This window comes from Mauremys mutica, chromosome 7, assembly GCF_020497125.1.
Source record: "Mauremys mutica isolate MM-2020 ecotype Southern chromosome 7, ASM2049712v1, whole genome shotgun sequence".
NCBI lineage: Eukaryota > Metazoa > Chordata > Testudines > Geoemydidae > Mauremys > Mauremys mutica.
In genome coordinates this window covers 128,984,741-129,011,396 of record NC_059078.1, presented here as the reverse complement: position 1 = coordinate 129,011,396, position 26,656 = coordinate 128,984,741, and the positions used below count along the sequence as shown (strand labels likewise).

Below are 26,656 nucleotides of genomic sequence, written 5' to 3'. Positions count from 1 at the left end.
TTGAGGCGGCCCGGCCCGGCCGCCCCTAATCAGCGCGCCCCGCGGACCCCCCCCCCTTTCCCCCTGCGCTCACAGAAAGGGAACAAAACCCTGCACGTTTCTCATCCTGCGCGCATAAAGCGCCGGCCCCGGGCCCCAGCGGGGGGCAGAGCGGCCCGTCAATCTCGGCGCCTGGGCCCCTTTGTCCCTCGCCTCCCTGCCACACCTTTTGTTCCCGAATCCAATAAGCGCCTATTCTCGCCACCTTCCCCGGCGGCTCCTTTCAGCGCCGGCCCGGCGGCCACAATGGCCCGGCTCTGCGCCGCGGCTCCCCATTCAGCGCCTTGGCACGCTCACAATCCGCCGCGCGGGCCGGGCTGCCCGGCCCCTGCGGGACAAGGGGATTACAGCGCCGGCAGGAGGGGGACGGAGGCTCCCCGGCGCTGCGTCCCCCTGCACCAGCCCGGGGATCGGCTTCCCACAACTGGCCGCCACCAGGGCCACTGCCCCGAGCAGCCCGGCCGCTGGCTCCGGGGCTGGGGCTGGCGGTGGCCGGTTTTGTACAAGGGACTCGCCTCTCCGCACCCGCGGTGAAGCCGCCGGGGCACGGCAGGGCAGGCGCTCCCCAGCTCGTCCAGGGCGCTGGGCGCAGGGCAGCGGAGCACAGGGACCTGGCAGCGCCGAGCCAGGGGAGACCCCCCTGGAGAACTGGCTGGGGCCAATGGCAAATCTCCATTGACTTCACCCCTCACCTAGAACATCCCATGGGCTGGGGCGAACGGAACCGTCCGCACCCCGCGGGCCCCTGTCAGCTCCGGTCCCGGCCCGAGCCTCGCGCTCTCGGGCCGGTCACAATGAGGCGCGGGGGCTATTGCACCTGGTTTATTAACCCCGTCGCTCCTGCGCGGGCTGGCACGTACAGCGGATACAGAGTAGATACGGGGCCCGGCTCCCCGCGCGGCTGCCTCCCCCAGGCCCCGACACTTTGGCTTTTTACAAGCGAAGCTGCTTGGACTGTGCGGGGCTTCCAGCTCCATGCCCAGCCCTGCCAGGAGCCACCCAGAGCCGGGGGACGCGCTCCCCCCCCGGCCGCCGCGGGGGACCGGACAGGCTTTGGGCCGAGCCCGCTTCTGTCCTGCGGCCCCAACAGCTGCCGCGCCGGCCCCCCTCCCCCGCCCGGGGCACTGAGGAGCCGGGACAGGAGGCTCCGCCGAGCGCAGCGGCTGGGCGCATGGCGCCGGCCGGTGCTTGCAGCTCCCGCCCTGGACGAAGCGGCGCGGAGGGCCGCGCTGGGCTCCAGTCTGCCTCTAGCGAGCAGCCTTCGGGCACCAGCCGGGGCGGCGCGGTTCCCTGTCCTTCCCCGCGGCCACCAGGCTCCTTCCTGGCCCAGAGTGTCCGGCCGCCCCCGCGGCTACCAGGCCCGGATTCCCTGCAGGGCGCCCTGGCTGCAGGAGGGCCCCGCGGCGCCCTGGTGCAGGGGCTGGGCCGCGCCGCCGAACCCGGCCAGGCCGCCCATGTTCACGAAGGGCCCCGCGCCCGCGCCCGGGCTGCAGCCGGGCTGTCCGCCCGCGCCGCCCGCGGGGTAGCTGCAGCCGTAGCCGGCGTTGTAGGGGGCCGAGCTGCCGTAGCCGTAGGGCGGGAAGCCGTTGTAGGAGTAGGGCGCGTTGTAGGGCGAGCCGTAGCCCGGCGAGCCCCCCAGGCAGGGTTTCCCGTCCCGCACCAGCACCGGCACGGCCACCCGGCGCGGCGGCGGCGGCGGCGCGGGGCCCAGCTCCAGCGACTTGTCCTGCCGCTGCCGCTTGCACTTGTAGCGCCGGTTCTGGAACCAGATCTTCACCTGCGTGGAGGTGAGCTTGAGGCTGCTGGCCAGGTGCTCGCGCTCCGGCGCCGACAGGTAGCGCTGCTGCTTGAAGCGCCGCTCCAGCTCGAAGACCTGCGCCTGCGAGAAGAGGACGCGCGGCTTCCTGCGGCTCCGCGGCTTCGGCCTCTCCGCCTCCTCCGGCTTCTCGGCGGCGCCCGGCGGCTGCTTCAGGGCGCAGCGCTCTGCACGGGGGGAGAGGCAGGGTTAGGGCCGGGCCGGGCCGGGCCGGGGGAGCGGGGCCTGGCCCACAGGGCAGCTCCAGCCCGAGTTCACGCCAGGCGCCTGCTCCCGCCGCTGGGCACCCGGCCTTAGAACAGTCCCGCTGCAGGCCAGGCCCGGCCCGGCCCGGCCCAGCAGCGCCCGGCCCCAGCCCCCGGCCCGGGAGGGGCAGCTGTCCCCGAGGACTGGGCTGTGCCCTGCCAGTGTGAGGGGAGCTGTGAGTGGGTTTGTGCGGGATGTCCTGGGAGTGTGATCGTCTGGTGTGTGTTTCAGTGCCTGCCTGTGTGATCGCGGTGTTGCTGTATGCACAGGGTGGCTGTGTGTGTGAGATCAGGGGTTGTTGTACTCTCCCGTGGTTATGTGTGAGATCAGGGGTTGCTGTAGGCCCTGGGTGGCTGTGTGTGTGTGTGATGCACCCCCAAGGTGTGTGTGTGTGTGTGTGTGTGTGTGTGAGAGAGAGAGAGATCGCGGTGTTGTTGTATGCACAGGGTGGCTCTGTGTGTGTGTGTGTGTGTGTGTGTGTGTGTGAGAGAGAGAGAGAGAGAGATCACGGTGTTGCTGTAGGCCCTGCGTAGCTGTGTGTGTGAGATCAGGTGGTGGTGTACTTTCCATGGTTGTGTGTGATCAGGTGTTGCTGTAGGCCCTGAGTGGCTCTGTGTGTGTGATCGCAGTGTTGATGTATGCACAGGGTGGCTGTGTGTGAGAGATCAGGGGTTGTTGTACTCTCCCGTGGTTATGTGTGAGATCAGGGGTTGCTGTAGGCCCTGGGTGGCTGTGTGTGTGTGTGTGTGGTCACGGTGTTGCTGTATGCACAGGGTGGCTGTGTTTGTGGCTGTGTGTGAGATCGCGGTGTTGCTGTAGGCTCTGGGTGGCTGTATGTCAGGTGGTGGTGTACTTTCGCGGTGTTGATGTATGCACAGGGTGGCTGTGTTTGTGGCTGTGTGTGAGATCGCGGTGTTGCTGTAGGCTCTGGGTGGCTGTGTGTGTGAGATCAGGTGGTGGTGTACTTTCCGTGGTTGTGTGAGATCAGGGTGTTGCTGTAGGCCCTGGGTGGCTGTGTGTGTGTGATGCACCCCCAAGCTGTGTGTGTGACCAGAGCTGTGCAGTATTTCAGGGCGCTGTGCTCCCCGTGCTGCAGGGGCTGTCACATTTCATGCCTCTGCAGGATCCCAGGTTGTGCGCGCAGGGGCGGTGGGACAATTTGCAGAGGAGTGGGGGGCTGAGAGCCATTGAACCAGACTGTAAACGGTATAGGATGGAAACCACTTCAAGCTGGGGTGCAGCAGCTCCCGCCCCCAGTTCCAGGCCCGTGTGTGTGCAGGGAACAGAGCGGGTTACAGGGCCCGGCTCTGCTCAGGTGTTTTGGCGCCTCGCTGCTGGCCGGGAACGCAGCTCCCTGGCGGGTCCAAGCCCCTCGGGCAGCGGGGCAGTTTGGGGGAGTCTCTGCGCCCCAGGCTGAGCGCCCCGAACTGATCCCCCGCATGCCCGGCTCAGGCCCGAGCTAGGCTGACATCCCCGCACGCCTCTGTTCTTCTCCCGCTCCCCCTCACGCACCCGGGAGCAGTGGGAGCCGCCAGATCCATTCGCCTGTCTCCTTCCCCTTCCTCGCCGGAGGCCTCGGCCCTCCCGCGTCTCCGCCGGGCCCGGTTCTGCCCCCCCGCCCCCGGAGCAGGAGCAGGAGCCGGCCCGGTCGGCGTCCAGCCACCCGTTCGCTCCCGGCCCCCGAGAACTGGGCGGCGGGTCGGATTCGGGCGCCACTTCAGCGAGCGGCGAGTGACAGTCCCGGGGCCGCCTCTGCCCGCGGGGGGCGGCCGGGGCTGGCCCCGCGAGTTATTGTTCCTGACAGCGCGCGGCGCAGCCAGCTACCAGCGCCAGAGTCATTCGGACAGAGCCCGCCCCGCTGACCTCCTCTCAGCACCCGGGCACCGCGGTGACCCCCGCCCCACGGACCTGCCTTCTGCGGGCATGGGGGAGAAACTCGGGAAAAGACCCGCAGGGCGGACTCCGACTTCGCTCCTGCTGGGGGCGGCAGCGGTGGCGGAGCGCTATGGGGCGGATGGGGGCAGCGGTGGCGGAGCGCTATGGGGCGGATGCGGATCCGGGGCTGCGGTGGAGGAGCGCTAAGGGGAGGTTGGGGGGCAGCGGTGGCGGAGAGCTATGGGGCGGTTGGGGGGCAGCGGTGGCGGAGAGCTATGGGGCTGATGGGGACCGGGGGATGCGGTGGCGGAGAGCTATGGGGCTGATGGGGACCGGGGGATGCGGTGGCGGAGCGCTATGGGGCGGATGCGGACAGGGTGCTGCGCAGGACACAAAGTCCCGTTAGTCCCGCTGTGGGGTGATGATGGGTGGGGGGAAGTTGCAGGGGTCCCTTGCCCTGCTCCGCGCCTGGTTAGCTCCGCATTGTTAACGGCGCAGCCGCGGGGCCGCTGCCCCCATACTCACTGGGGTCCCGATCCCCCGCAGGCTCCAGCTCCTCTCCCGGGCCATTGGGCTCACACGAGCCTCGCAGCACCGCGTGCACGTAGTTTTCCGGGGAGAGCCCCACGTCCCCCTGGCTCTCCGCCGCGGCCATGGCGCTCAGGTAGGAAAGCTTCTCCTCCTCCTCCTCCTCCTCCCCGTCGGAGAAGCGGGAGCCGTCGGCGGCCGCCAGCAGGCAGGCTGCCGAGTGGAAGTGCTGCTCCAGGTGCTGCTGCAGCGGGCCCCCATAGCGCGGCTCCTGCTGCTCCAGGCTGAGGATGTCTTTGACAGAGAAGGGGGTGGAGGTGACGGGGCTCGGTAACATCATCGGGGCAGCGCGAACAGCCAATAACCCCTGGGGGCGCAGGCAGCGCCCTGCAGGGCCCGGCGGGCTCCGGGCTGCGGCGGGGGCGCAGGCAGCGCCGCGCGCTGATCAACCAGGGGCCGCGCGCTCCTGGCTAAGTTGCCTCCATTAGCCCGGCACTGGGGGTCTGCGTTTTGTTACAGCCTCTGCGGGGACCAGCCAAGGGCTCGCGAGCCTCCTCTGCCCCGGGCCAGCGCGTCACGGCGAGGAGGGGCCGGGGCCCATGGGCAGCCTCCCCATTGGAGGGTGGGGGCGGCTGAGCCGGCCCCCTGAGCCCCGGCCCGAGATCCGGCTGCCCTACCAGAAATAGCAATGTCTTAAGGGGAGGCTCGGGGGAGGCTGCTCCCAGGAGCGCGCCAGACCGGGCCTGGCACCCACCTGCCTGGGCAGAGGCTGCGGGACGGTGTGTGGGGGTCAGGGAGCCCCAGCTGTGCGGATCCCAGGGGTGCCCTGGACAAAGCCGGTGCTGCCACTGCTCATGTCAATCTAAGTACATGTAGGTAGGTAGGCACATCACACAGCGTGCGCCGGGCCCGGGAGCGCCCAGAGGCCCGGGGAGTGCGGGACGGTGCGTGGGGGTCTCCGCACAGGTCTCCCCAAGGGACTCGCTGTGAGAGATCAACCCCCTGCACTCTCCCGGCCCAGGGTCCCATTGGAAAGTAGCCAGAAGTGTCACTGCGCAGCGCCTACGGGCGGCGGCGGGTACGGCCCCGGGCCTGTGCCGATTTCTGTCCTGCTCCGCACCCCTTCTCCCTGCCCGAAGGGTTCCCTCCCGGGCCTGCCTCCTGAGAAGGCCGCCACCCTGCCCCCTGCCCGGCCAACGCGCCCGGCGCTGCTCCCTGGGGCCGCCGCGGGTTCCCAGGCAGGCGAGGGCCTGCAGGGGCTGCGGGATCCCCGCCGAGATTCCCACCTGGGAGCCCCCAATCGCCTCCAGGAGTCTGAAGCTGCGAAACGGCCAAAGGAGAGTTTTTAAAAACAAAGGGCGAGATCAGGGCGCCCCTGAAGTTAGTGGCAAACTCCCCGGGCCGCCCCCGGGCCTGCGCCTTTAGCGGCTGTGAACCGGCCGGGCTCCACTGACTTGTATGGAGCTCTGCTGGTTTACATCGGCGGAGGATCTGGCCTAACCCCGCCGTCGGCGCTGCCGTGAGGTCAGGATCGGCCCAGAGAGTCCATACGACTGTTAAGGCCGCAACCCAGAGCAGGGCAGGGGCCAGACCCAGCACCGATCTCTGCTGCTCGGCCTGGGAGTCAGAGCCAGAGCAGCGAGGAAAACCCCAAAGGAACCGAACTGTGCAGGGAGAGCCCGGGACGGCCCAGGCCAGAGCCGTGTCGTTCCTTTGTTTTCCTTACTCACTCCGGGGAAGCCAGAGCGTGTCCCGGCGCCCAGGGGAGATCGAGGCGAAGGGGCACAGCCCGGCTGTGGAAAATAATGATCTCCCCGCCCGCAGCAAACCCTCCTGTGAATGATCGCGGCGGGCGGCCGATAACCCGCGCTCCGCAGCCCCGGCCACGGGTCCGATCCTGGCGCCCTTCGGAGGCAGCCGGGGAAGAAAGGCCCGAAGCCGGGGAACCAGGAGCCCAGCTGTCCAGTCCCTCCACCGGCGTGGACAGATTGTGAGGAAGAAAACGGTCTCTTCCTGGCGGCCCGGCTGGGAGGCGGCGGGCCCGGGACCCTGTCGCCGGGAGGTTTCGGTGTGTGCGGGGCCGGGCAGCCGCTTCCAGCAGAACAACCGGGAAAAGCGGAGCGGGGACAGTCACCGCGGGGATATTTCGTTGTAACGAACAATTGTGTCGCTCCGCAGGCCCGTGCGAATCGAAACGGGGACACCGAAAGCGGATCCCGCGGCGCCGGCGGACCTGGGCACGGACCGCGGGTCGCGTGAGTACCCCGCACACTCGGGGGCGGCTCTGGGGGCTTCCCAGCCCCCCTGGCGCTCTGCCTTCCGCGCCTCACCCCAGGCACTCGGGGAGGCGAACGGCGCTTGCCCGCCCCGGCGGCTGGTTCCGCAGGGTTCGGATCCAGTTTTCTCTCTCCACCGGGTGTTTGTTTATTTCCCGATTCTTCCCCTGTGGTTCCCGCGCCCCGGCCTCCGGCCCCGCTCGGTGTTTGTGGGCAAAGAACCTCGCCGCAGCCGGGGCAGTTTTGCGGTTTATTTACATGTAAAAGTTAAACCGATTTTAATTCCTGGGGCGCCGCCGTTTTAGCCCGTGCGAATCGGACACGGGGATTATCGCAAATAATTATCGCTAATCTAGCTCGAAAAGATTTCGATACAAGAACTGACTATAATTTATAATTTCCGCTGAAAACAGTTGGACGCAAGAACCGATCGATAACAATTTCCGCGAGAGACATTTCGTCGCGGTAACAGGCGGGGAGGGGCTGGTCATTATTACACACCGCCCGACTGGCAGACGATACTGATCAATCGCATATTTTAAATAAATTCGATCGATACTTATCGGCTGGCTCCCGCCAGCTCCTCCGCAGCGCGCTGCCGGGGAACAGTGACTGCTCCCGGCTCAGCGGGAGAGACCCGCGTATTCCCATTGGGTTCGCTGCCGAGGAAGCTCAGCGGCCCGATTCCGCCCTGGGAGCCGCTCCCTCTGCCTTGGCCGCCGCCGCCCGGATCGGGCCCCGCTGCCTGTTAACATTGGCTCGGGGCTCGCTGCTGAGCGCTGCGCAGCTTGGGAGGATGCGGCTCCCAGGGGTGAAATCCCGGCCCTGCTGCTGCCCCCAGTGACTTGTATGGGGCCAGGATTTCGCCGGGAATTCGGCATGGGCCGTTGAGGCTCCGGGTGTTCCCGCAGGGCCGCGCTGATCGGAGCAGGCCCCAGGGGAAGGGAGCCGCCCCTTGCTCCGCAGGTAACAGGCGGCCTGGAAAGGCCGGAGCGCCCTGACCCCTGCGGGGTCCTGTGGCTGCGGGGCAAGGGGGCAGGTGGGGTTGCGGCTGGGGCATGGCAGGAGCCGCAAGCAGGGTGGAGCGGGTGCCTGGGTCAAGCCGGCTTGGTGTGAGAAATGTGCAGGACCCCCCTGTGGCCTCCCACGTGCCCCACGCCCCCACGCGTGTTCCCCCGAAGCGCCTGGACTTTCCGCGCAGCTCCCCAAGGCGGGATCACGCGTTGCGGGGGCCGGGAGTCCTTCACCGCAGTGACCCCCGGCCGGTTTGTCCTTGGGGGCGGCTCAATCCCCCGACCCTCAGCGGGGCGAGGAATCTCCACAGGCCTCGGCAAGGGGAGCCTGGCAAAGGCCGGGGGCGCTTTCCTTCCCCGTGGCTGAGCTGCGCGCTGGGACTCTGCCTTCGGGGGCCGGTAGCGAGCCCTGCCCGCGGCCTGTCGCCCATACCAGCTCCTCTCCCCTGTATCCTCGATCAATGGCACCTAGGGGTGCTCGGGCCGCCTGGGGAGCGGACCCGGCCTCTCTGCTCCCGGGGTCTGCAGGGAGCTGGGCGCCGCGGGGCCCGCGCCGGGCGGGTCTTGGCCTGGAACCCAGGAGCTGTTCGGCCTCCTAGGCCCTCAGCGCCCCCCACGCCCGCTGGAGACTGGGGTCTACTCCTCGTAAAAGGCCTGAATCCCTGGGCCCGGCCCTGGGTAGGAGTCCCACGGAGTCCCCGCTCCCTGTCCCCGAGCCTGGCGCAATGGGGAGAGCGGGCAGCGGAGGCCCGCGCCTCTCCCGTGTCGCCTCTCCGAAGGGGAGCGGGTTTGACCTCGGGAGAACAGGGGGGTTAAAGTCACCCTCCTCGGCGCCAGGCCTGTTCCCAGGCCGTCCGGATCTCACCGAGCGCAGCCCCCGCTCCCGTCTCTGTGTATGGGGCTCTCCCGGGCCAGACCCGGCCCGGCTTGGCCCAGTGACTCTCCCAGCTGCTGCTCACTTTAACCTTCCTGGGTTTTATCAGGTTTTAGCTTAAATCCGCCCCCAGCTCCCCGTCCCAGCCCCGCGCTGCTCTGCCGGGGCCAGGCGGACTCTGTATTAACGCTGTTACTGCCCGGCCTGGGGCAGGCTTCGGCTCGCAGCCCCTGGACACCGCTGGGGAGGCCCCGGGCGGGGGGCCCCTGTCCCGGCGCTTCACCCGCCTCCTGCGGGCAGCGCCCCAGCCCCCTTCGCTCCCCCGTGGCGTCCGCCCCGCACCCGGTGCGGCAGGCTCCGCTGCAGCCGCGTGGAGCAGGGCCCAGGCCCTGCTAGGGCGGGCGGCCCGCGGGCTGTTTCCCCGGTAGCGCCGGCACGGTCTGATTCGGCCGGGTGCAGAGCAGTGCAGGGACTGGACGGATCCGCTCCGAGCCGGTTCAGCGGGTGCGGGCCCGGCTGGATGGATCCCAGCGACCTCCGGCGTCGAGGGCCGCTTTTCTCTTGAACCCTAAATCGCAGCGGCTGGGCCCAGGGCAGGGAGTGGCTGGCCCGGCGAGGGAGGGACTCCTCTGTAAGTTAACCTAAAAACTGCCCGCGACTGCAGCGATGGGGCGAGCTGCACGAAGGGCCGGGGGGCGGGGGAGGAGACGGATCCGCTGGAGCGTCCGGGTGTGCGGAGGGCGGACTGTAGCGAGCCCCTGGGTGCGCTGTACACGGGGCTGAAAGGACCCATGGATCCGAGCAAGCGGGTTACTAAGCGGGCAGGTTGAGCCCTCCCGCGGGCGCAGAACCGTCCTGCCCAGAGGTCCCGGGGAGCCGGTTCATTTAACTCCATCCAGCAGCAGCAGCAGCAGCGGCTCCTCGGAGCCCGCTTGCTCCCGCCCTGGAGTTATCGCAGGGGGCTCCGCCGAGGCCGGGTCCCACCCGCCTCCCCCAGGACTTGTGCCCGGCCCTGGCTGGTGACGCAGAGGCGGCTGAGCCCGGGGCGGGGATTCTAGTTCCTTCCACCCCGGAGCCGTCCCCCGTGAGCGGCGGCGCTGGGCGGGTCGGGCTCGGCCCGCACAGGAGTTCGCTCCGCCGGCTCAGCGGGGCCGTTTCTCCCCCGGGGTGAAAAGTGGGATAAAAACTGCGATTTATCCGGGCCCGAGCGCAGCGACGGGAAGGCCGGGCCGGGCTGGAGCCGGGGCTTCCCTTTGTACCCGGCCCCTGGCGAAAGGGGCTTGGGACGCGCGGGCACCCGGTCCCGGCGGGCTCCGGGGAACCCCTCCGCTGCTGCTCTTCCTTTCCCGGGAGTGGCCTTATTGGAAATCCCGCCCGGCCCGATTCCCCGAAACTCCCAAATAAGGGAAAGAGCGCGCGGCGCGCGGGCGGGAGGGCGGCGCGGGCCCCGAATCCCAGGCAGGGCCCGATCCTGCGCCCGCTCCCTTAGGCTGCTCGCAGGCCTGGCTCGAAAGGGGGGTGAGCCCACGGCGCAGGGGCCAGCCCGGAGCTGCGGGGAGCCGCCGGGTAACGTGCTGCGGGGACAGACCCGAGGCCGAGCGGGCTGTCCCTTGGGCTGGGCCCGGAGACAGCGCAGGTGTCAGGGTCCTTGGAGCGCGCACAGGGCCCGCGGCGGGAGCGAGAAGGCCTGGGAGCTCGGGAGCCGCGGGAAGGTCCGCGGGGCCTGCCGGGGTGTGTCAGCTTTGCCTGGCCCGGGAGCCGTGGAACGAGCCCTCCCAGGGGCAGCTGGGGCCGGCCGGGCGCAGGCGCTGCTGAGTTTGTTCCGGGCTCTGCCACTCACCTGGGGACCCCCACCCCCGTGTGTGTTTCTCTCCAGCCTCTGCCTCGCCTCGATTGGAAACCCGGTGGGGCAGGCTGGTGGTCCCGCGTGTGAGCGCAGCGCAGCGCCCCTCTGGCTGGGCTCGCTTCCCGGGCACAAGTCCTGGATAAACACCCCGCGGCGCCAGGTGCCCCTGCGCTGCGCCTGGGAGCGGTGAAGAATCCAGCGCGCGGGCGGGGGGCTCTGGCTGAGGGGCTGTAGGGGGCTCTGTGGGGGGAGGGTGCAGGTGAGGGGGCGCAATAAGGGACGTTGGGGGTCCCGGTGTTGGGCGTGTCCCTGGCTGCGAGGACCAGGACGTGGGTTTCTTACGCTTTGGGCCCGGGGCTCGCCCCGCCCGCTGGGCCAGGGGCGCTATTAATGGTTATTTTATTTATATCATTAGCGGCGCCCGCTGCGCTCTGTTTACAGCGCGACCTTGTTGTCCCAGCCGCTTCTCCGCTCTGTTTAGACAGGGGATTATTGTAATGGATGGGCCTCGCTCTGCGGATGCTGCGCCCGGAGCCAAGAGCCAGCCAACAGCCCGCGGGGGCCCTCCCAGCGGCGGAGGCGCTGGAGACCCCGGGGGAGGCGCTGGCGCCGAGAGGAAAACGTTTCCCTTCCTGCTGGAGCCCGGGGCTCAGGGTGCCGGGTTCGCAGGCCGGCGCCCCCCCGCTGGCTGCAGGACCTGCTGCCGGGGAGATGGGGTCTCCCAGGCGGCGCTGCTAATTGCTCCATTAGTGGCTGGGGGCTGAGGGCTGCCGGGCGGCCCCGCGCTAATGGCTGTAAACAAACAAACACTTTAATCCCGCGCTGGCTCCAGCTCGGGCCCGGGGCCTTTGATCTTCGCCTGTCCCGGCCGGCCGGCGGGACGCGCCAGAGCCGCCTTGGTGTCCCGTAATCCCGACCGCCGCCCCCCGGCTGCGGGGCCCCGGGTGGCAGGAGGAAATCCAGGGGGGCTCTAGCCGGAGCAACACCGGGCTGAGGGCCGGGGCGGTGTCTCTTCGGCCGCGGCTGACCTGCCTCCAGCCAGGTCTCGGCTGGGCTCCCGCATCAGCCGCCGGCGGCCCCCGGGCGAGTGACCCCCTGGGGGACGCCTGCCACGGACACTGCGCGTAGCCCGCCCGGGAGCACCGCCCCGCGCCCTGGCATGGCCGCTAGCGCGCTCAAGGGCCCGCGCGGCGCTTGTCTGCAGCGGGCGGGGTGAGCCCCGCTGCCAAACCGGGGTGTGTGCGCCGGGGCGCCGAGAGCAGCTCCCCGACCCGCGCGGGCCGCACTGAGCCTGGGGGCCGGGAGCAGAACCCCGCAGCTGGGACTAACGTGTGGGAGGGAGGCGGACGGGCGGGAGAGCTGCCGGGAGCGCCCGGCCTGGCCCCAGCGCTCCGGGCCTGGCCCCAGCGCTCCCCGCCTTTGCGCCCCGGCCTGGCCCGAGCGCTCCCCGCCTTTGCGCCCGGGCCTGGCCCCAGCGCTCCCCTCCTGTTCGTTACAGCCCCGTGCCGAGACGTGTCTGGGATGGGCCCGCCTGACCCCTCGGGGCGGAGACCGCGGCAGGGTGCGTGGGACAGCAGGTCTCCTGCCTTCTGCGCCCATCCCAGGGTGTGTGTCGCCATCCCGGACGGCGCTGTGCGCTGACCGGGACCCACAGGGTCCCCGCAGGGTGACGCCCGGCAAGGGGCTGCTGCGGGTACCCGCCAGGCCCGTTTCCCCGGCGCTGCCCCCGCGCCAGCTCTATTTACACAGAGCCTGCCCTTGTGTAAACGCTCCCGCTCCAGCGTTTATCTCAGGGCCAGTCTGTTTCTCGTTCTCTGTCAGCCGCGGCCCGATGACAAATGGGCCCTTCCCACGGGCTCTGGCCCGCTGATTTATGTGGGAACCGCAGGGACCGGGATCCCCGGGACGCCCCCAAACGGCGCTTCCCCTTCCCCGGCGAGCTCCGGGACCCCGGCACGCAGCTGCCTCCATGGGTGAGAAGGGGGTGGGACCTTGGCACCCCACCCCGATGGGGGCCCTCCCCGGCGGGGAACCCAGCTCCCGCTCTGCCCCGAGGCCGCCCAGGGATCGATCCCGCTCCCTGCCCCCTGCTCTGACCCGGGCAGCGAGGGGCTCCGTCCCGCCCCCCTTTCCTTCCCCACAGCGCTCGGCGCCGCCCGGGGAATCCGGGCTCCGGGCATCCCGCCGCCAGCGCTTCGATGGCACGTGCCCCAGCCAGACACGGACGCAACAGCCGCAGGGTTAGTGCGCGACGGCTCAGCCAATGACAGCGGTACCGCCGCCTCCAGCTCATTTGCATATTTAATTGGCTGCGGCGTGGAGCCGCGGGGTTCGTACCTTACGCGCGCTCGGCCCCCAGATCTCTGGGGCTGCGCTGGGCCCAGGCGGGCGCTCGCTGGGAGCGGAACCCGCCCCTGGCTGCGGCTGGACCGGCCTGGCTCCTTGCGGGCTCAGCGCCCCTAACGATCTTTGCCGGCCCCAGCGGAAGCGGCTCCCATAATTTCCAGCCGCGCCCTGGGCCTCCTGGGGCTGCCCCGAGCGAGCCCAGCGCGGGGCCCGGTTCCCCGGCCGGTCCGAGGCGGGCTCAGCCGCCGACCCTGTCTGCCCGCGCCCCCCACATTGCCGGGACGCGAGTGGCCGCGCTGCTCAGGTCCCTGTGCGCTCCGGACCTGGCGCTGCCCCTCGCCCTGGTCCCTGTGCTGAGCCCGCGGCGCGGGGCGCCCCCGCCCCAGGAGAGCCCGGGGGCGGGGCGCGGTCTGGTAGCCGCCCGGGGCAGAGCAGGTGGCGGCGGGGCTGCTGGAGAGCTCTCAGCCCCGGGACTCCGGCCCCCCATGTGCTCCCGAGAGCGGTTGGCTCGGGGCCCTGGGCCCTGGGTGTGCTGCCCACAGGATCCCCAGGGAGCAGCGTGAGCAGGCGATCGCCCCCCGGGCCTGTCCCAGGGGTGCAGCCGCGGCCCAGGCGCTGATGCCCCCCCGCCCTCGTGTGTGAAGGACTCTCGCCTCCCCCAGACCCTTCCATGCCCCGTCCTTGCCCGCAGGGGCCGGGCTGAGGTTTCGGAGGAAGGCGGCGGGAGCCGGAGAGAGAAACAGCTGCTGAGGTGGGACCTCGCAGAGTGGGTCCCGGGCGCGGCTCCGGGGCGAGGGACGTTCTGGGCTCCTGCCTGCGCAGAACTGACCGTGCCCAGCAGCGGGTGCACAGCACGGGCCTGGAGCAGCGCGTGGGGCGGCTGAGAGCCATTGAACCAGACTGGAACCTCTGGATATGATGGAAACCACCTCAAGTCGGGGGTGCAGCAGCCCCCCAGTTCCCGCCCCTCTGGCACAGGGGCTGACACGAACCTCCCGGGCACCAAGGCTTCTCTGGCCATGTCGGGCTGTCACCCAAGGCTCAGGCTTTGCCAGCCAGGTGGCAGGAGAGAGGCCGTTGTAAGGGCCCAGCCTTTAAAGGCATCAGGAGGGGCTGTTACCCCGGCGAGCCTGCCAGGCCTGGGGAACGACCCGTCCCCAGGCCCCAGTTCTGACAGCTGGGTGCCATGGAGCTGCAGTCCTTAAAGCCCCCGCGCCTCAGCGTCGGTGCAAAGCCCACGCCCAGAGCCAGGGAGTGGCTCCTTCTCCGCGCCTTGGCGTGCTGGTGCCAGGGGTGGGAGGAGGAGGGCACGGGAGCTCCCGTGAGAACGAACATAGCCCACCCTGCAGCACCCCGAGGCAGTATTTCTAGCTGGGGGAAGGGGACACCGAAGCAGAGTTTACAGGGGCCGTGGAGATTACATTTCTGCAGGCGAGGGGTTGCGGTAGGAAGAGGTGACATCAGCACACTGCAGGCATTAGGTCAGACCTGCCAAACCTCTCCACAGCAGCACCCATCGGGCGGGGGGGGGGGGGGAAGTGCAGAGACGGAGCCTGAGCTCGGGGTAGGTCTGAACGCTGCCCTCGAAGCCGCGGTAGCCACGTGGGAAACCCGTAACGGATAGAGAGCGCAAAGGAGCCATTGACACCACGGGCTGTCCCCGCTCGCCTTGGTCCGAGGCTGTCACGGGCAGGAGAGACCCCCTCTTGCTAGTGGGTTAGTTCAACGCGCGTGTTAAACGGCGCAGTGCACAACACATCGAGCAGCAACAGAACCACACCTCGCAAATCGCGCGGTCTCACCAGGGCATCCCGGCTGGCTTCACAACAGATCCTAGCCCCGCTCATCAGTGCCTGAGCGCAGAAACCCTCCTTGGTGTGCTTGCCCGAGCAGAACACGCCCTGTAAACAGCGAAGAACCTGGGGGTTAGAAACCTCTCTGCAGTCAAGCCATCGATATGCAGCCTGGTTAGAAAATCACAGCGCAACAGCTCCAGTGCAGGGACAACCGGCTGCATCATTGTCCTCAGCCAGGGACAAACGCTCTGGCCAAATCCTCAGAGAGCTCTGGGGCTGGGGAAGAGCGGATCCGTCGTGACAGATACTCACCGTGGAGTTACTTCTTCTACCAACTTTTCTGACAGAACGTGCGCACTTGTGTTTCGTTTGAAACCATTCGCTCCTGCCTGGCCCATTTTTCCATGGAAAAGTTGACATTAAATATTTTGAAATAATGTTTTTTTTTCACTTTCAGGAATTATTTTCCCCCTTCTCACTCTTTTTTTAATCCCCTCCCACCCCTTTTACATCAAAAAACATAAAAAGTGGGACAATTTAAACACAAACTTTACACTTTTCCAGTGGGGGGGGGGAGAGGAAAGCAAGGGGAAATCCTTTTACTTTTATTCTGACATTTTCCCTTCCCCCCACTGCTAACGTGTGTGTGTTGGGGAGGGAAACACGGGAGACAACTCACATTTTATTGTTTTCACACTTTTCCAATTAGAAAAAGTAAAAAGAGGAGAGAAGTGATTTTTTTTCACGCTCTCTAATATTTTGATCCCTTCCCCTTTCTGGGATGGGATGTGGGGAGCAGGGGGAGACTGAAAAACTGAAAAAAAGTTGGGATTCTCCCATGGATTTGAAACAACAAATTTCAAACACTTTACAAATTTTTGGATTTTCTTTCAGGAAATTTTAATTTCAATTTTTTTCTGAATTTTTTTTGTTCACAAAAAAAATGTTTTAAACTAAACTCTAGTGTTTGAGAACAAAAATGTGCATCTAAAGAGTCGATGATCCCCACTAGCCATTCAGGGGCAGATCCTCTGCCCCAGCACCTGGTCCCAGGAGCCCGGTGGAGTAGAGGGAGGGGAGACAAGGAATCCTTGCCCAAGTCACAGAGCAGTTGTGGAGCTGCTCCATGGACACTGCTGTAGCCTGAAGGAGGCCCCTGGGCGGAGGGAAAGATGGGAAGATTGGCCTAGTAGTAGATGTCCTGGCTCCACCCCTCCCCTGACTCTGATGCCTTGCTCCCAGCTACCCCCTGGGCTGAGCCATGCCAGGCTCTGCACCAAGGCAGGAGTTACTCTGAGTGATCCCTGCCTCCAGCCCCCATGTGTGCCAAGTAACCACACTGGTTCTACCGCCATGGGAACCGCTCAGGCCAGGGAGGAGGGGCCTGGATTTGCCCCAAGAAATCACATTTTTTGTATTTCCTGGGAAACCTTACTATTAATGTGTTTTTTTTCTATTTGATTGAGCATGAATACCAGGAAAAACATTCCTGTTTGTCTCTGGAGTGAGTTTTCCTCCCTTCTCAGATTGGCTAATTTATTTTTTGTTTGGAGACATTTTCAGTGACTAATGGTGTGAGAATACACCCCAAAATGAACCAGAAAATATATTTTGCTGAGGGTGAGATCTCTGGATCTGATCTGAAGGGGCGCTGGTCACCTGTGAGCCTCCACTGAAGTCAGCACTCAGCATTTCATGGAGCAAGAGCAGTTTATGCCAGAACTGTGGAGTTATGGATCATTTATAGTCAGGGAAGTTTGGTAGATCTAAACTCCAAAGGGAAAAGTACATACAAGATAAAATACAACTATATTCCAGTGCAGGCTGGGACCTCTGAAATTCAGGCAGACCTGACACATCAAGCTGAACTGGGAGCCAAATCACAGGAGTGGGCAAAGGTCGCTGTGTCTGAGCCAATGCAGGATAGGAAATGCCTGTGCCAACGACTGATGCTGCTGTTTTTATAGGGCATCTTTCATGCACAACATCCATCCAAAGTTCCCCCACTGCACAATACAGCCCTGGAATTATGGACTATTAAAGGAGAGTAAAACTATTCCTCCTCTGAAGGAAAATCTCCAATCAATCACATTTTACTGCTCGTTAGATAGGAGCGCTGCAGCTGGGCCCCCGCTGGCAGACACCACCAGATACAAACACACATGCAGGGTGGAAACCTGCAGCCATTCACTTAAATCCTTTGTTCATGTTTGAAAAGACAATGCTGTACACGGGTGTCTGTTCAGAGCAGGGGTTGGCAACCTATGGCACGGGGGCCGAAGGCAGCATGCGAGCTGATTTTCGATGGCACTCACACTGCCTGGGTCCTGGCCACCGGTCCGGGGGGCTCTGCATTTTAATTTAATTTTAAATTAAGCTTCTTAAACATTTCAAAAACCTTATTTACTTTACATACAACAATATTCTTCTCTTGCATCCGAAGAAGTGGGTATTCACCCACGAAAGCTCATGCTGCAAAACGTCTGTTAGTCTATAAGGTGCCACAGGATTCTTTGCTGCTTTAACAATAGTTTAGTTATATATTATAGACTTATAGAAAGAAACTTTCTAAAAACGTTAAAATGTATGACTGGCACGCGAAACCTTAAATTAGAGTGAATAAATGAAGACTCGGCACAGCACTTCTGAAAGGTTGCCGACCCCTGGTTCAGAGGTTAAGAACTATGGCTGCAATTCGTCCCTGAGCAGCATGAGGCCTGTGCACCATCTAAACCCATAGACCTACACCCCACTCACATCCCACTTAATCCCATAGGGACTGCTCATGTGACAGTGGCAGGATCGGGCCCTGGATTTGTATCTCTTGTAAAGAACAGAGCAATTAAAATTAAGCCAATTAAAATTTAACAGGTCTGGTGAGCCTTTTATTGCTTAATAAACACTGAGGTTTAACTCTGTCAGAGTTTGCCGTGTGTATACATCACTGAACGAATTCTTGCTGTCCATGTGGCTTAGTGCTTCCTTTCCCAAGACCTCCCTGTCTGCTCGTTTGGGTTCATCTTTCTGATGAGTCTATGGTGCTGGGAGAGCAACTGCAATTAGGCTTTCTGTCTTGTTCAAGGCCTGTTGCTCTCTGTGTCTGTCTGTGTCTTGGAGGTGGATTCATCTGAGGGAGGGTTGTCCCAGGGAGAGTCTCCTTGAGTTGTTTGGTCACTTTTCACACCCTTATTCTCTTGAGAGGGTTGAGTCTTAGAAATGCTCCCCAGGGTACCTGCTCTCACACATGCATGTGTGTGATGTGACAGCGGCTGTGCGGAGCATATACATGCTGGGTGCTGGCCCAGGCCCCATCTTGGAAACAAAGCAGATAAAATCCATTTGCTTGGGGAGCTGCTTGGCAGTTCAGGGTCATCACTTCTCCTGTTGCTTAATCAAGATCCTGGGGACTGCCAAGTTCATTTGTTGCCATGTGGGTGAGGTTATACGTTGCGTTGCTTAACCTGGGGTGGCAAAGTGGCAATCTTCTGTATTATTTTTATGAATCCTAGGTGTGCCTCAGTTTCCCTCTATACTTTGCATTGCTACCCAGTGGTTGCAGAAGGGTTAAACTTGCTCTTGGGGCAGAGCAGGGGAGGAGGTGTTGGGTCACCTCACTGTGTGGGGCAGAATGTCTGGGTTGTTAAAGGACTGACTGAGAAAACAATGGGAAACTCAGGCACGTGGTGCGTATGAACTCAGCAAGGCTCTGTGGGAAAACGAGGAAGCTAGAGGTTACAGAAGAGGGTAACAGCTGGCTTTGGGAGTGACTAAGCAGCTCTCACCTGGGCTTGACAAAGAGGGTGATTCAATAGCAGCTTGGCGTGGTGGAGCCCTGGCTTGGCCGGACGGGTAATGTCTTAACCTTCGCTGTTCTGCGCTAACCTAAGGACTTCCCAGTGCTGTGTTCCAGTTGACTAATAATTCCCGCTCTGTTTTGAAAAGGCTGCCTGGTGTCACTGCAGCTACTCGCTGAGGTGCGTTGGTTCCGGACGGGTGTAAAAGTCTCTGACCAAGAGTCTCTCTCTGTTGGACTGGCTGGGCAGAGCTCATCAGGTGCAGCAGGATCGCTGGAGTCCACCCTCAACGACTAGTGGGACACTTTCGGGATCAGGCTCACTGAAAAGGTTCCTCCAAGGGACAGTTTAAAACCTAGGGCATCACACAGATTCTGTGGCTCCGTGGCACTTGGGATTTGATACATTTGCACCAAATCTTTATCCCAGGCTCCTGAACAACCAGACCACTTTTCAAGCCAATTTAATTATGGGTGTGGATTTTAAAGAGAATGCAAAATTCAGCTTTAAGGAGAAACCATGTTGCAACCTTGACTATGGTGCAGCCCCATAATATGTATGTGGCCCAGTCTGGGTTTAGGCATTTAATCTGTGCCACACTCAGGTGTGCTGTACGCTACAAAGTCTTGTTGACAGAAATTGCTTTTTATTCCCACGGGTTTGGGTTAGACGCATGCAAAATTGATGCAAACGGGCAAACCCCAGCCTTTCTGTTACCCAGCTAATGGGCGGCTCCAGGGCCCAGCACGCCAAGCGCGTGCTTGGGGCGGAAAGCCGCGGGGGGCGCTCTGCCGGTGCCGCGAGGGCTGCAGTCAGGCTGCCTTCGGCGGCTTGCCTGCGGAGGGTCTGCTGGTCCCGCGGCTTCGGAGGACCCTCCGCAGGCAAACCGCCGAAGGCAGCCTGCCTGCTGTGCTTGGGGCGGCAAAATGCCTAGAGCCGCCCCTGCCAGCTAAAGCACCAAACCCGCTGACATACCTCTGCCAGCACAATGCCAGTGTAGGAGCTGCATTACCTGTGCTGGCTAAAACAGTCCTTCAGCAACAATCCACAAGGCCTCTGTCCCCACGCCAGGTACAGGTTTGACCTCCACGACTCAGAGATCACAGAGCCTCTTTGAAATCCCCAGTGTGTTTTGGAAATGCCTCTTTTCTTTCCCCCTTTTTTATCCCACCTCTGAGAGCAGACAGGCATTGCTCAGCACAAAGCTAGAGCTCCAGCTACCTGCCTGCCCCAGGAAAGAGAGCGTGACTTTCCTGTCCAGGAATTTGATGTTGGAATTCTCTTAAAGCCCCATATCTGCCTCAACCTGCTGAGGGTCCCTTCCTGGTGTTTGGTCTCATGGACTCTGGGTGGCATTTGCAGCTGGAGATTGTTGTGTATCTCCATATTCTGCTACAATGACATGCTGCCGATATCTCCACAGGGAGCTCCCACAACATATTTCCCCAGTCTGGCTCAAACCGTGTGCCAGACACCATGTGTGGTTCTGTGGGCCTGGGGAAACTAGACCTTTCTGTTTGCCTGCTTAGATGCAAAGGTTTACAAGGAAGGAGGTGGCACTGCAGGGCAAACAGGCACATCTGAAGGGCATTTTGCTGGAAGTGTGTATACTTGTTTCCCAAACATCCCTGAGAGCGCAGTGCTTTGACACTACAGCACTCTGTTCAATTGGTGTGATTTGAAATGGGTCGGTAGGTGAGTGGGTGGGGACTGAGACATGTTTAGGGGAATTTAGGGAAAACCTGGTCCTATGGTCAGCTCATGCAGCTGGTGAGCATGGCCCATGGCTATTAAACGTGGGCTTTGCATGTGCATTTTTAATCAACAGCCTTGTGGCTTTCGTTTTCCCTGTTGTGTTTTGCTGTTTTCTCTCTCCTCATCTCACACCTCCCAGGCTGATGACTGAGCTGTAAATAGCTAGATTAGATTCAGAGTCACTTACACAGCCAGGGGTGGGAAATTTGAACATTTCTGTAAAGATTTACCCTGAAAGTTCTTCAGGCAAACTCCTGTTGTGATTTCCAGGCAGCAATTGTTAACATATCAGGGGCGTAGACAACTTTTATTTTTTAGTTTTTGGAGGCAGGTATCTAGAGTTACACAATAATAAAACACTAATTGTTGAATATTTCTGCAGTGAGCAGTTTTGTACCATAACCAAATGTATCCACTTTTAATAAAGTGAGTTAAATGAGCTTCTGTTCCAAACGTAGTGTTTCCTTTATTTAGTAATGCACCCCCTACCTGGGGGGAGGAGGGGAGCGCTAAGCCTCCCGTTGGCTGGGCCCGAGTATGGATGGTGAATCAGAACCTTTTAACAACAGTTTGTGATATAACTATGATGCAGTTTGTTATTAGTAGATTCAGAGAAGCTTGAAATGAGCCCTCTTAGTTCCTGTAGTCCCTTACCCAGGGTCACTATAGAATTATCCCTGACATGGTTCTGTCTAGCCTGGTTTTAAATGTGTCAGATGTTGGGGCTCCCTCACTTGAGAGTCCTCCCAGGGCTGGAGACCTCATTTTGCCAAATTTCAAAGGGCTGGACCAAATTCAGCCTGAGATTCACTCCACTGCTAACCCCAGGGACGTTTCTAGATTAACAGCAGAACATGCTTCTGTGAGGCTGGGGCTCTGTGTTGCTAAGGGAAGACACTGCTGTTTCTTTACTCCCAACTTTATCCTGGGAACAGGTAAAGGATGAATTTCAAGCAAGGATCTGTATTGTCTGCATAGCACAGGCTTCCCATTGGTTAGACAGACGTGCTTTTAAATGACATCTCCCTTGAAGCAATGGTTTAACGTAAAGGAAGAGCAATCGGGTATTGAGGAAGGCTCGGAACAGGAAGTGGTTAGTGGCTCAAATGGAAGGAAAGGGTTGGAGTGAAGGAACAGAGCTCACTGCAGGGGACTGAATGGCACGGGGCGGGGGGGCGGGTTGGGGCGCTGCTGGGCTCCCACTATTGTCCTGCCAATGTGCTTCCCTTTGATCTGGAGGAGCCTCTTCTAGAGCTGTTCTGGGTGTGGCCATTCTGCTGAGGCAGCCGCCAAAGCCACAGTCACAGAGGGAGGTTGCGTGGTGCGGACACTTGTGGAATAGGGACTGAACTGGGACACAGGACTCATGTCCTGTGGGCCCCTGAACAGCTAGAACGAGACAGGAGACAGGAGAACCTGTCCCACTGGTTGTTACTGCCTAATCTCTGGTTACTCCCATGTGTCCGAGGGCTGGTTAGTAGCTGCTACACACAGGAGGCTCTGTGTGAGCAGTTACCCAGGAGAGCAGGGGCCCTGGTCCATGGTAACACAGATAATAAATAATCCCCCACCAGGGGAGCAGCCCAGGAGACAGACATAGTCAGTCTGTTGTGAAAACGCCGGGAGGGATGTACGCATGTAATTCACCAATAAGCCTAAAAAAACAATTGGGCCAAAGGCAAAGCTCCCCCCCCCAAAGCCGCTAACATGGGCTGCTCACCGTGCTGACCCAGCCCTGTGCATATGGGTCAGAGGCACCAGGGCATGGTTTGGACACTGGAGAAGGAGTCCTATAAGTACAGACCTCTCTCCTGCTAGGGCCTTATCTGCTCCCCGACCTGTCCATTCTGGATTCACCAGAACCAGGCAAAGGCAGCGGCTGTATCCTCATAGCCCTCCCCCTTTCACTGCTCACCTGGCTGGCCCCATCCCACTGGGGTTGCCAACACCTGCCCTGGCTGCCCGGGAGATGCTGCAGGTCCCTGCATGACCAGGCTCTGCACCTACACAAACCAGAGCAGGGGGTGCTGGGAGACCTGGGAGCAATGTCTAGCAGGCACCTGGCCCCCTTCCTCAGGCAGGTTGGGCCCAGACACACTTCTCCAAACCTCCCTCCCTGCTCACCCCCCGCACACAAGCAGCACCTCTGTGTACAGCCAAGCAACCATGGCTCGCACACGTACGCATATTGCACACGCCCTGCTGACAGGCTGGAAAGTACAAGCCATGTCCTTGCGCTGACCTTCGGGTGCCCTTAGCGAAGCCATCGGAAAGGATTTCTCATTGTGCAGTCTCAGGGCTTCCAGGGAATTACTCAGCAGGCTGGAATCGTGCACTGTGTATGTGACCCCCCACCCCTTCTCCTCTCCCAGCTCTGGAGCCGGACCGGTCCAAGAGCTATGTTGCCAGGGTGACAGCGAGGTGTGATGGATGGACAGAGAGTGGCTGCGGAGTGGCAGGGCCGCTGGTCAGTAACCCAGGGCTGTGTTTACAAGAAGGAAGAGGCTGTTTCCTGGAGCTAACATAATGCAGCTCTAAAAAAGGCAGGGGAAATACATCATGCAAGGAGAGCGCAGCCATGGGAGGGGAGGGCTGCTGGGGAGCCCAGCTCCAGAGAGACCCTCCAGGTCAAGGTGCCTTTGACAGGGCCTTTTTTATAGGCCATTTGCGTGAGAGTTTGCTGCTGTTTCTCTGTAGCCCTGACAGCAGCTCAAGGCCCAGCCGGGGCTGGGGAAGGTCTAATCTAAACCACCACTTTCCAGCCCTTCAGCACAGGACCTGCTGATTTATTTAGAAAATAAATAACAAATGCTGACTATTGTTTCACTGCTGTAAAGTGACAGTCCCCCATTAGGAGCCGGCCCCGCGCCCTGTCCCACTGCACACACAGCTTGGCTCTCAGAGGTTTTGGTGTCCAGGACAAAGGAGTTCAGCTGCCACGGAAACAAGAAGATGAATTTACTGGAAAGGGAAAGTCTCCTTCTCATCCTCTTCTACCTTCTGCCTGGTGCAAGGGAGGCCCCGCTCTACCCTACAATGGTCCCAAACGGGAGGGGGGAGAAACCAAGCCCAGCTCAAAGGCATAAGTGGCAAGAAGTTCCCCAGTCCTTCTCTCACCATGCGGCTCTCATGGATTAGCACAGTGCTCACCTCGTTCCCACAACCCCGCCCCCCACCCCCGTGCCAGGGGCCAGTCACGTACACAAAGACCCAGGCTTCTTCCGAGGCCACTAGCCCCAAGGCTGGTTCCACATTTCACCCAATCCAGACTGGCTCTTCCCACCTCGGAACAGGGGGGGATTTCAATACCATGCCCATTGGGATAGTAGCTGGCGTGAATCCAGGGCTCACACTCAGGAATTCACACAGGAAATCAGAGATGAAGAAGACCTATGAGCTCACCCACTCCACCTGCCAGGAGCCAGGGCTGTGTATTTCCCAGTCTAGTTTTAAATGTCTCAAGAAGCAGGTTTCCCCCTCTTCCCTTGAGATGAAGCCAGGCACATCCTGCCATGGGGAAGGTTTTCCTCATGCTCAGCCTAATTTTCCCTTTATAATTTTATCCCATTTAGCTCCTAGTTAACCCCCCTTGACCCATCCCAAAGCACTGCTCTCCCTCGTGGCTGGTAAAGCTATATGCAGACTGTGACCATGTCCCACCACGGGTGCTACTTAGCCAAACTAGGCAGATTTAGCTCTTTCTATAACTTGGATCCTCCAGGCTCTTCTTGGCACTCCCTCTAATTTGTCAGCATCCCAGGGATGGCCCTGTGCCTGGGCCCATTGAAGCTGGTGGCAAAACCCCCATTGAAAGGATTTGGCCAACAGAGTGACTATGACCTGCCTGCTCCACGTTAGCTTGTCTGTCTTTTTATACTGTGCACAACACCATGGTGTCCGAACACCTCACAGTACGTACAGCCCTACTGGCAGTGGCCTTTCTTCGCAGGCATGTCCCATTGCTAACTCACCTCTAGTCTGCTGTCCCCTGGGTCTTGGTCAGCCTTAATAATCTGAGCTGCTCAATGTTTCCACCACAAAATATTTGAAATTTTAATTTGAAATTTTTTCTTTACATTTTTCAATTTTCCAAAGGGAAATTTTACAATTAAATCTTATTTTTCATTTTGTTTCAGTTCCCATAAAATGTTATTTCAATTTTAATTTCAATTTTTGTTTGATTTTGATTACATTTTTTAAAACTGAAAAACTACTGACATTTTGAAATACTGAATTTTTGTTTTTTTCCATTTTTTTCTCCCTTTCTCCATTTTTGTACTGAATGCAGCAGAATGAATGATGTCTGAGGTTTGGATTTTCTTTTTCACTTTCTTTTGCTGCTTCATAACTTTTCAAAAGTTGGAGAAGTTAAGAAAAGTGACAGTTAATAAAACAAAACAAAACAAAACATTAAAAAACCCAACCCAAACTAAACCATGGAGATTGTTCACTCTGTTGTATTCTGGGACAGAAAGGGGAAAAAACAAAAATCCAACATTTTTAAATTTTGAAAAGCTTTTTTGTTTTGAAACTGAAACAAAACAAATATTTTGATTTGAAATGAATTTAAAACTTTTGTTTCAAATTTTTGTGTTGAAAATATTTTTATTTTTATTTTGAATTTTTTCAGTGAAATCTCATTTGGGAGCTCATGAATGGAGATTGTACTTAACACCGATACCTGAACAAGCTGAATATTATTCAGTGATTTCTTTCTCTGCATTAGACCAGCTTGATAGTTGACTGAATACTAGTTACTGAATAATTTTTATTTCTGGTATTTGGCCATCTCTAAATGACACGTACTATTGGTCTCAGTTTAGGGTTTTTTACCCAGCTTTCAGTCCACATCACTGTGTTCTTTAGCACATCAGGCGGAATTAACTTTTCAGCTCAGGTGCCAGGAGACAGCAATGAATGATCTTCTAAAATCCAAATTTTAAAAAGTTTGCCTGGTCAGACATATTCTTTACAGCTGCCAGGGTTGCCAATTGCTCATGGCTAAGATTAATTTATATTCTGGTGGCACATAGAGGACTCAGTCAGGGTTCAACAACTCTTTATGCTAGGTGTTCTACAGACGTATACAAAAAGACACAATCTCTGGCCCACAAGAGTTTAAGAGAAGACCCCACAATTGAATGTAACCAACAGTAAGAAATCAGGGGAAGGAGTGGAAAGAGGACAATGCTAAGATCATACACTAACGTAGTCTAGCAATGATCCAAACTATTATTTAAAAAAACCACTGCTTATGACAATTTTTTCAATGAGGTAGATTTGTCATTTCCCCCCCAGTGAATATTTGCTCCGTTGTCTTACTAGGGACAGGCGTTAGCTCCGCTGGACAGTGACAGCTCTTCTGTCAGTTTCTGAAGATACTAACACGGCTGCTATATTTGCTCATCTCCGGTCTGTCAGAGCCTCGCAAGTTGGTCAAGCAATTTCTAAATGAACCATCAGTGTGGTGCAGCTAATTCCCTTATTACGCAGTGCTGGCTGGTGTGTATGTGGTTAGATTTCCTACGTGTTCCCTTACCTGCCTTCGATACAGGGTTATTTTAGAGGGCTTGCTTCACTTCCTCATTCAATTTCTTCTCTTTGTTTTGTCTAGTGGCAGGCGGATTTTTAAAATTGCAGATTCTTGGGCTGTTTTTGAGTTTTTAGTCACTGCACCCCCTCCTCATTCATTAGTATGGAAGGGGCCGTTCCTTTGACACACTGCTGTAGCCAGTGAGAGGAGCCGCTCGCACCCTGTGCTAGGAGTTGAACATGACTTCACTTGTCTGTGATTACAGCTCTGGGAGCTCTCTCCTTTGGCTGAGTGACATTTCGGGACCGTTTGCATTTTCATGTCAATCTCTGAGAATTGTTGGGCTAATGCAGCATCTTTTCTGATCAGACAAAGGGAAAAACTGGGTGTTTCCTGGGCAGGAGGCCACAGTGTGATGAGTGAAACAGCAGGAATGAGATGTGAGTCACTCACAACAGAGAGTCGGGCCACAGATTAAGGCCTTGGCCTGCTCCTGTTGAAGCCAATGGGAGCCTGACTGAACCATAAAGCTAAAGAGTCACAGCAAATGTTAGCACTGCAGACAGAGGACAGTCAACACCTTGTTCAAGCCCCAAAGTCAGATCCTTAACCACTCAGCCCAAGGAGGCCTAGAAGGTCTCTCCAGACAGCACTGGGACCTTCTTCCTCTCTCTCTGTGGAAATGAGTACCAAGCTTTCTGTAAGGGAACCAGTTCATAACCTCTCTGAGACAGGGGACAAGCAGATATCTTTTCCTTTTGCTAACCATAAGCCGTGGAATCCATCTCTCTCTGGTGTTCTCCAGCTTTGTGTGAGAACATACAGTATGTGGCAAATCAGTGACTTTGAAGAATGTCTCTTTAGTCACAATGCTATTTCTTTTCATCCTCTGGGGTTGCAGGATTGGCTGGGACAGCAG

At 59.8% G+C, this 26,656-nt stretch overlaps 1 protein-coding gene and 1 long non-coding RNA gene across 2 annotated transcripts in view; one reads left to right on the top strand and one right to left on the bottom strand.

Annotated features, from left to right (window-relative positions):
• Positions 1-931: 931 nt before the first annotated feature.
• On the bottom strand, positions 932-5,011 carry NKX2-3 (NK2 homeobox 3). Its single transcript, XM_045024695.1, has 2 exons — positions 4,502-5,011; positions 932-2,022 (listed from the first exon to the last, which is right to left on the bottom strand). Exons 1-2 carry the CDS (start codon positions 4,842-4,844, stop codon positions 1,391-1,393), a joined length of 975 nt encoding a protein of 324 aa, XP_044880630.1. The 5' UTR covers positions 4,845-5,011; the 3' UTR covers positions 932-1,390.
• A 237-nt stretch (positions 5,012-5,248) lies between these two features.
• LOC123374593 overlaps positions 5,249-26,656 on the top strand; it is a 43,662-nt gene continuing 22,254 nt past the window's right edge. The window contains exons 1-2 of the long non-coding RNA XR_006581135.1: positions 5,249-5,380; positions 6,683-6,759. This is a non-coding gene — a long non-coding RNA (uncharacterized LOC123374593). The remainder of the gene's footprint in view (positions 5,381-6,682; positions 6,760-26,656) is intronic.

Excerpts from the sequence above, each read along its gene's own strand:
- NKX2-3 (XM_045024695.1), bottom strand. The coding sequence starts at position 4,844 with ATGATGTTACCGAGCCCCGTCACCTCCACCCCCTTCTCTGTCAAAGAC. Across the intron at positions 2,023-4,501 it reads TGCGGGGGATCGGGACCCCA|AGCGCTGCGCCCTGAAGCAG; the intron begins GTGAGTATGGGG and ends CCCCCCGTGCAG.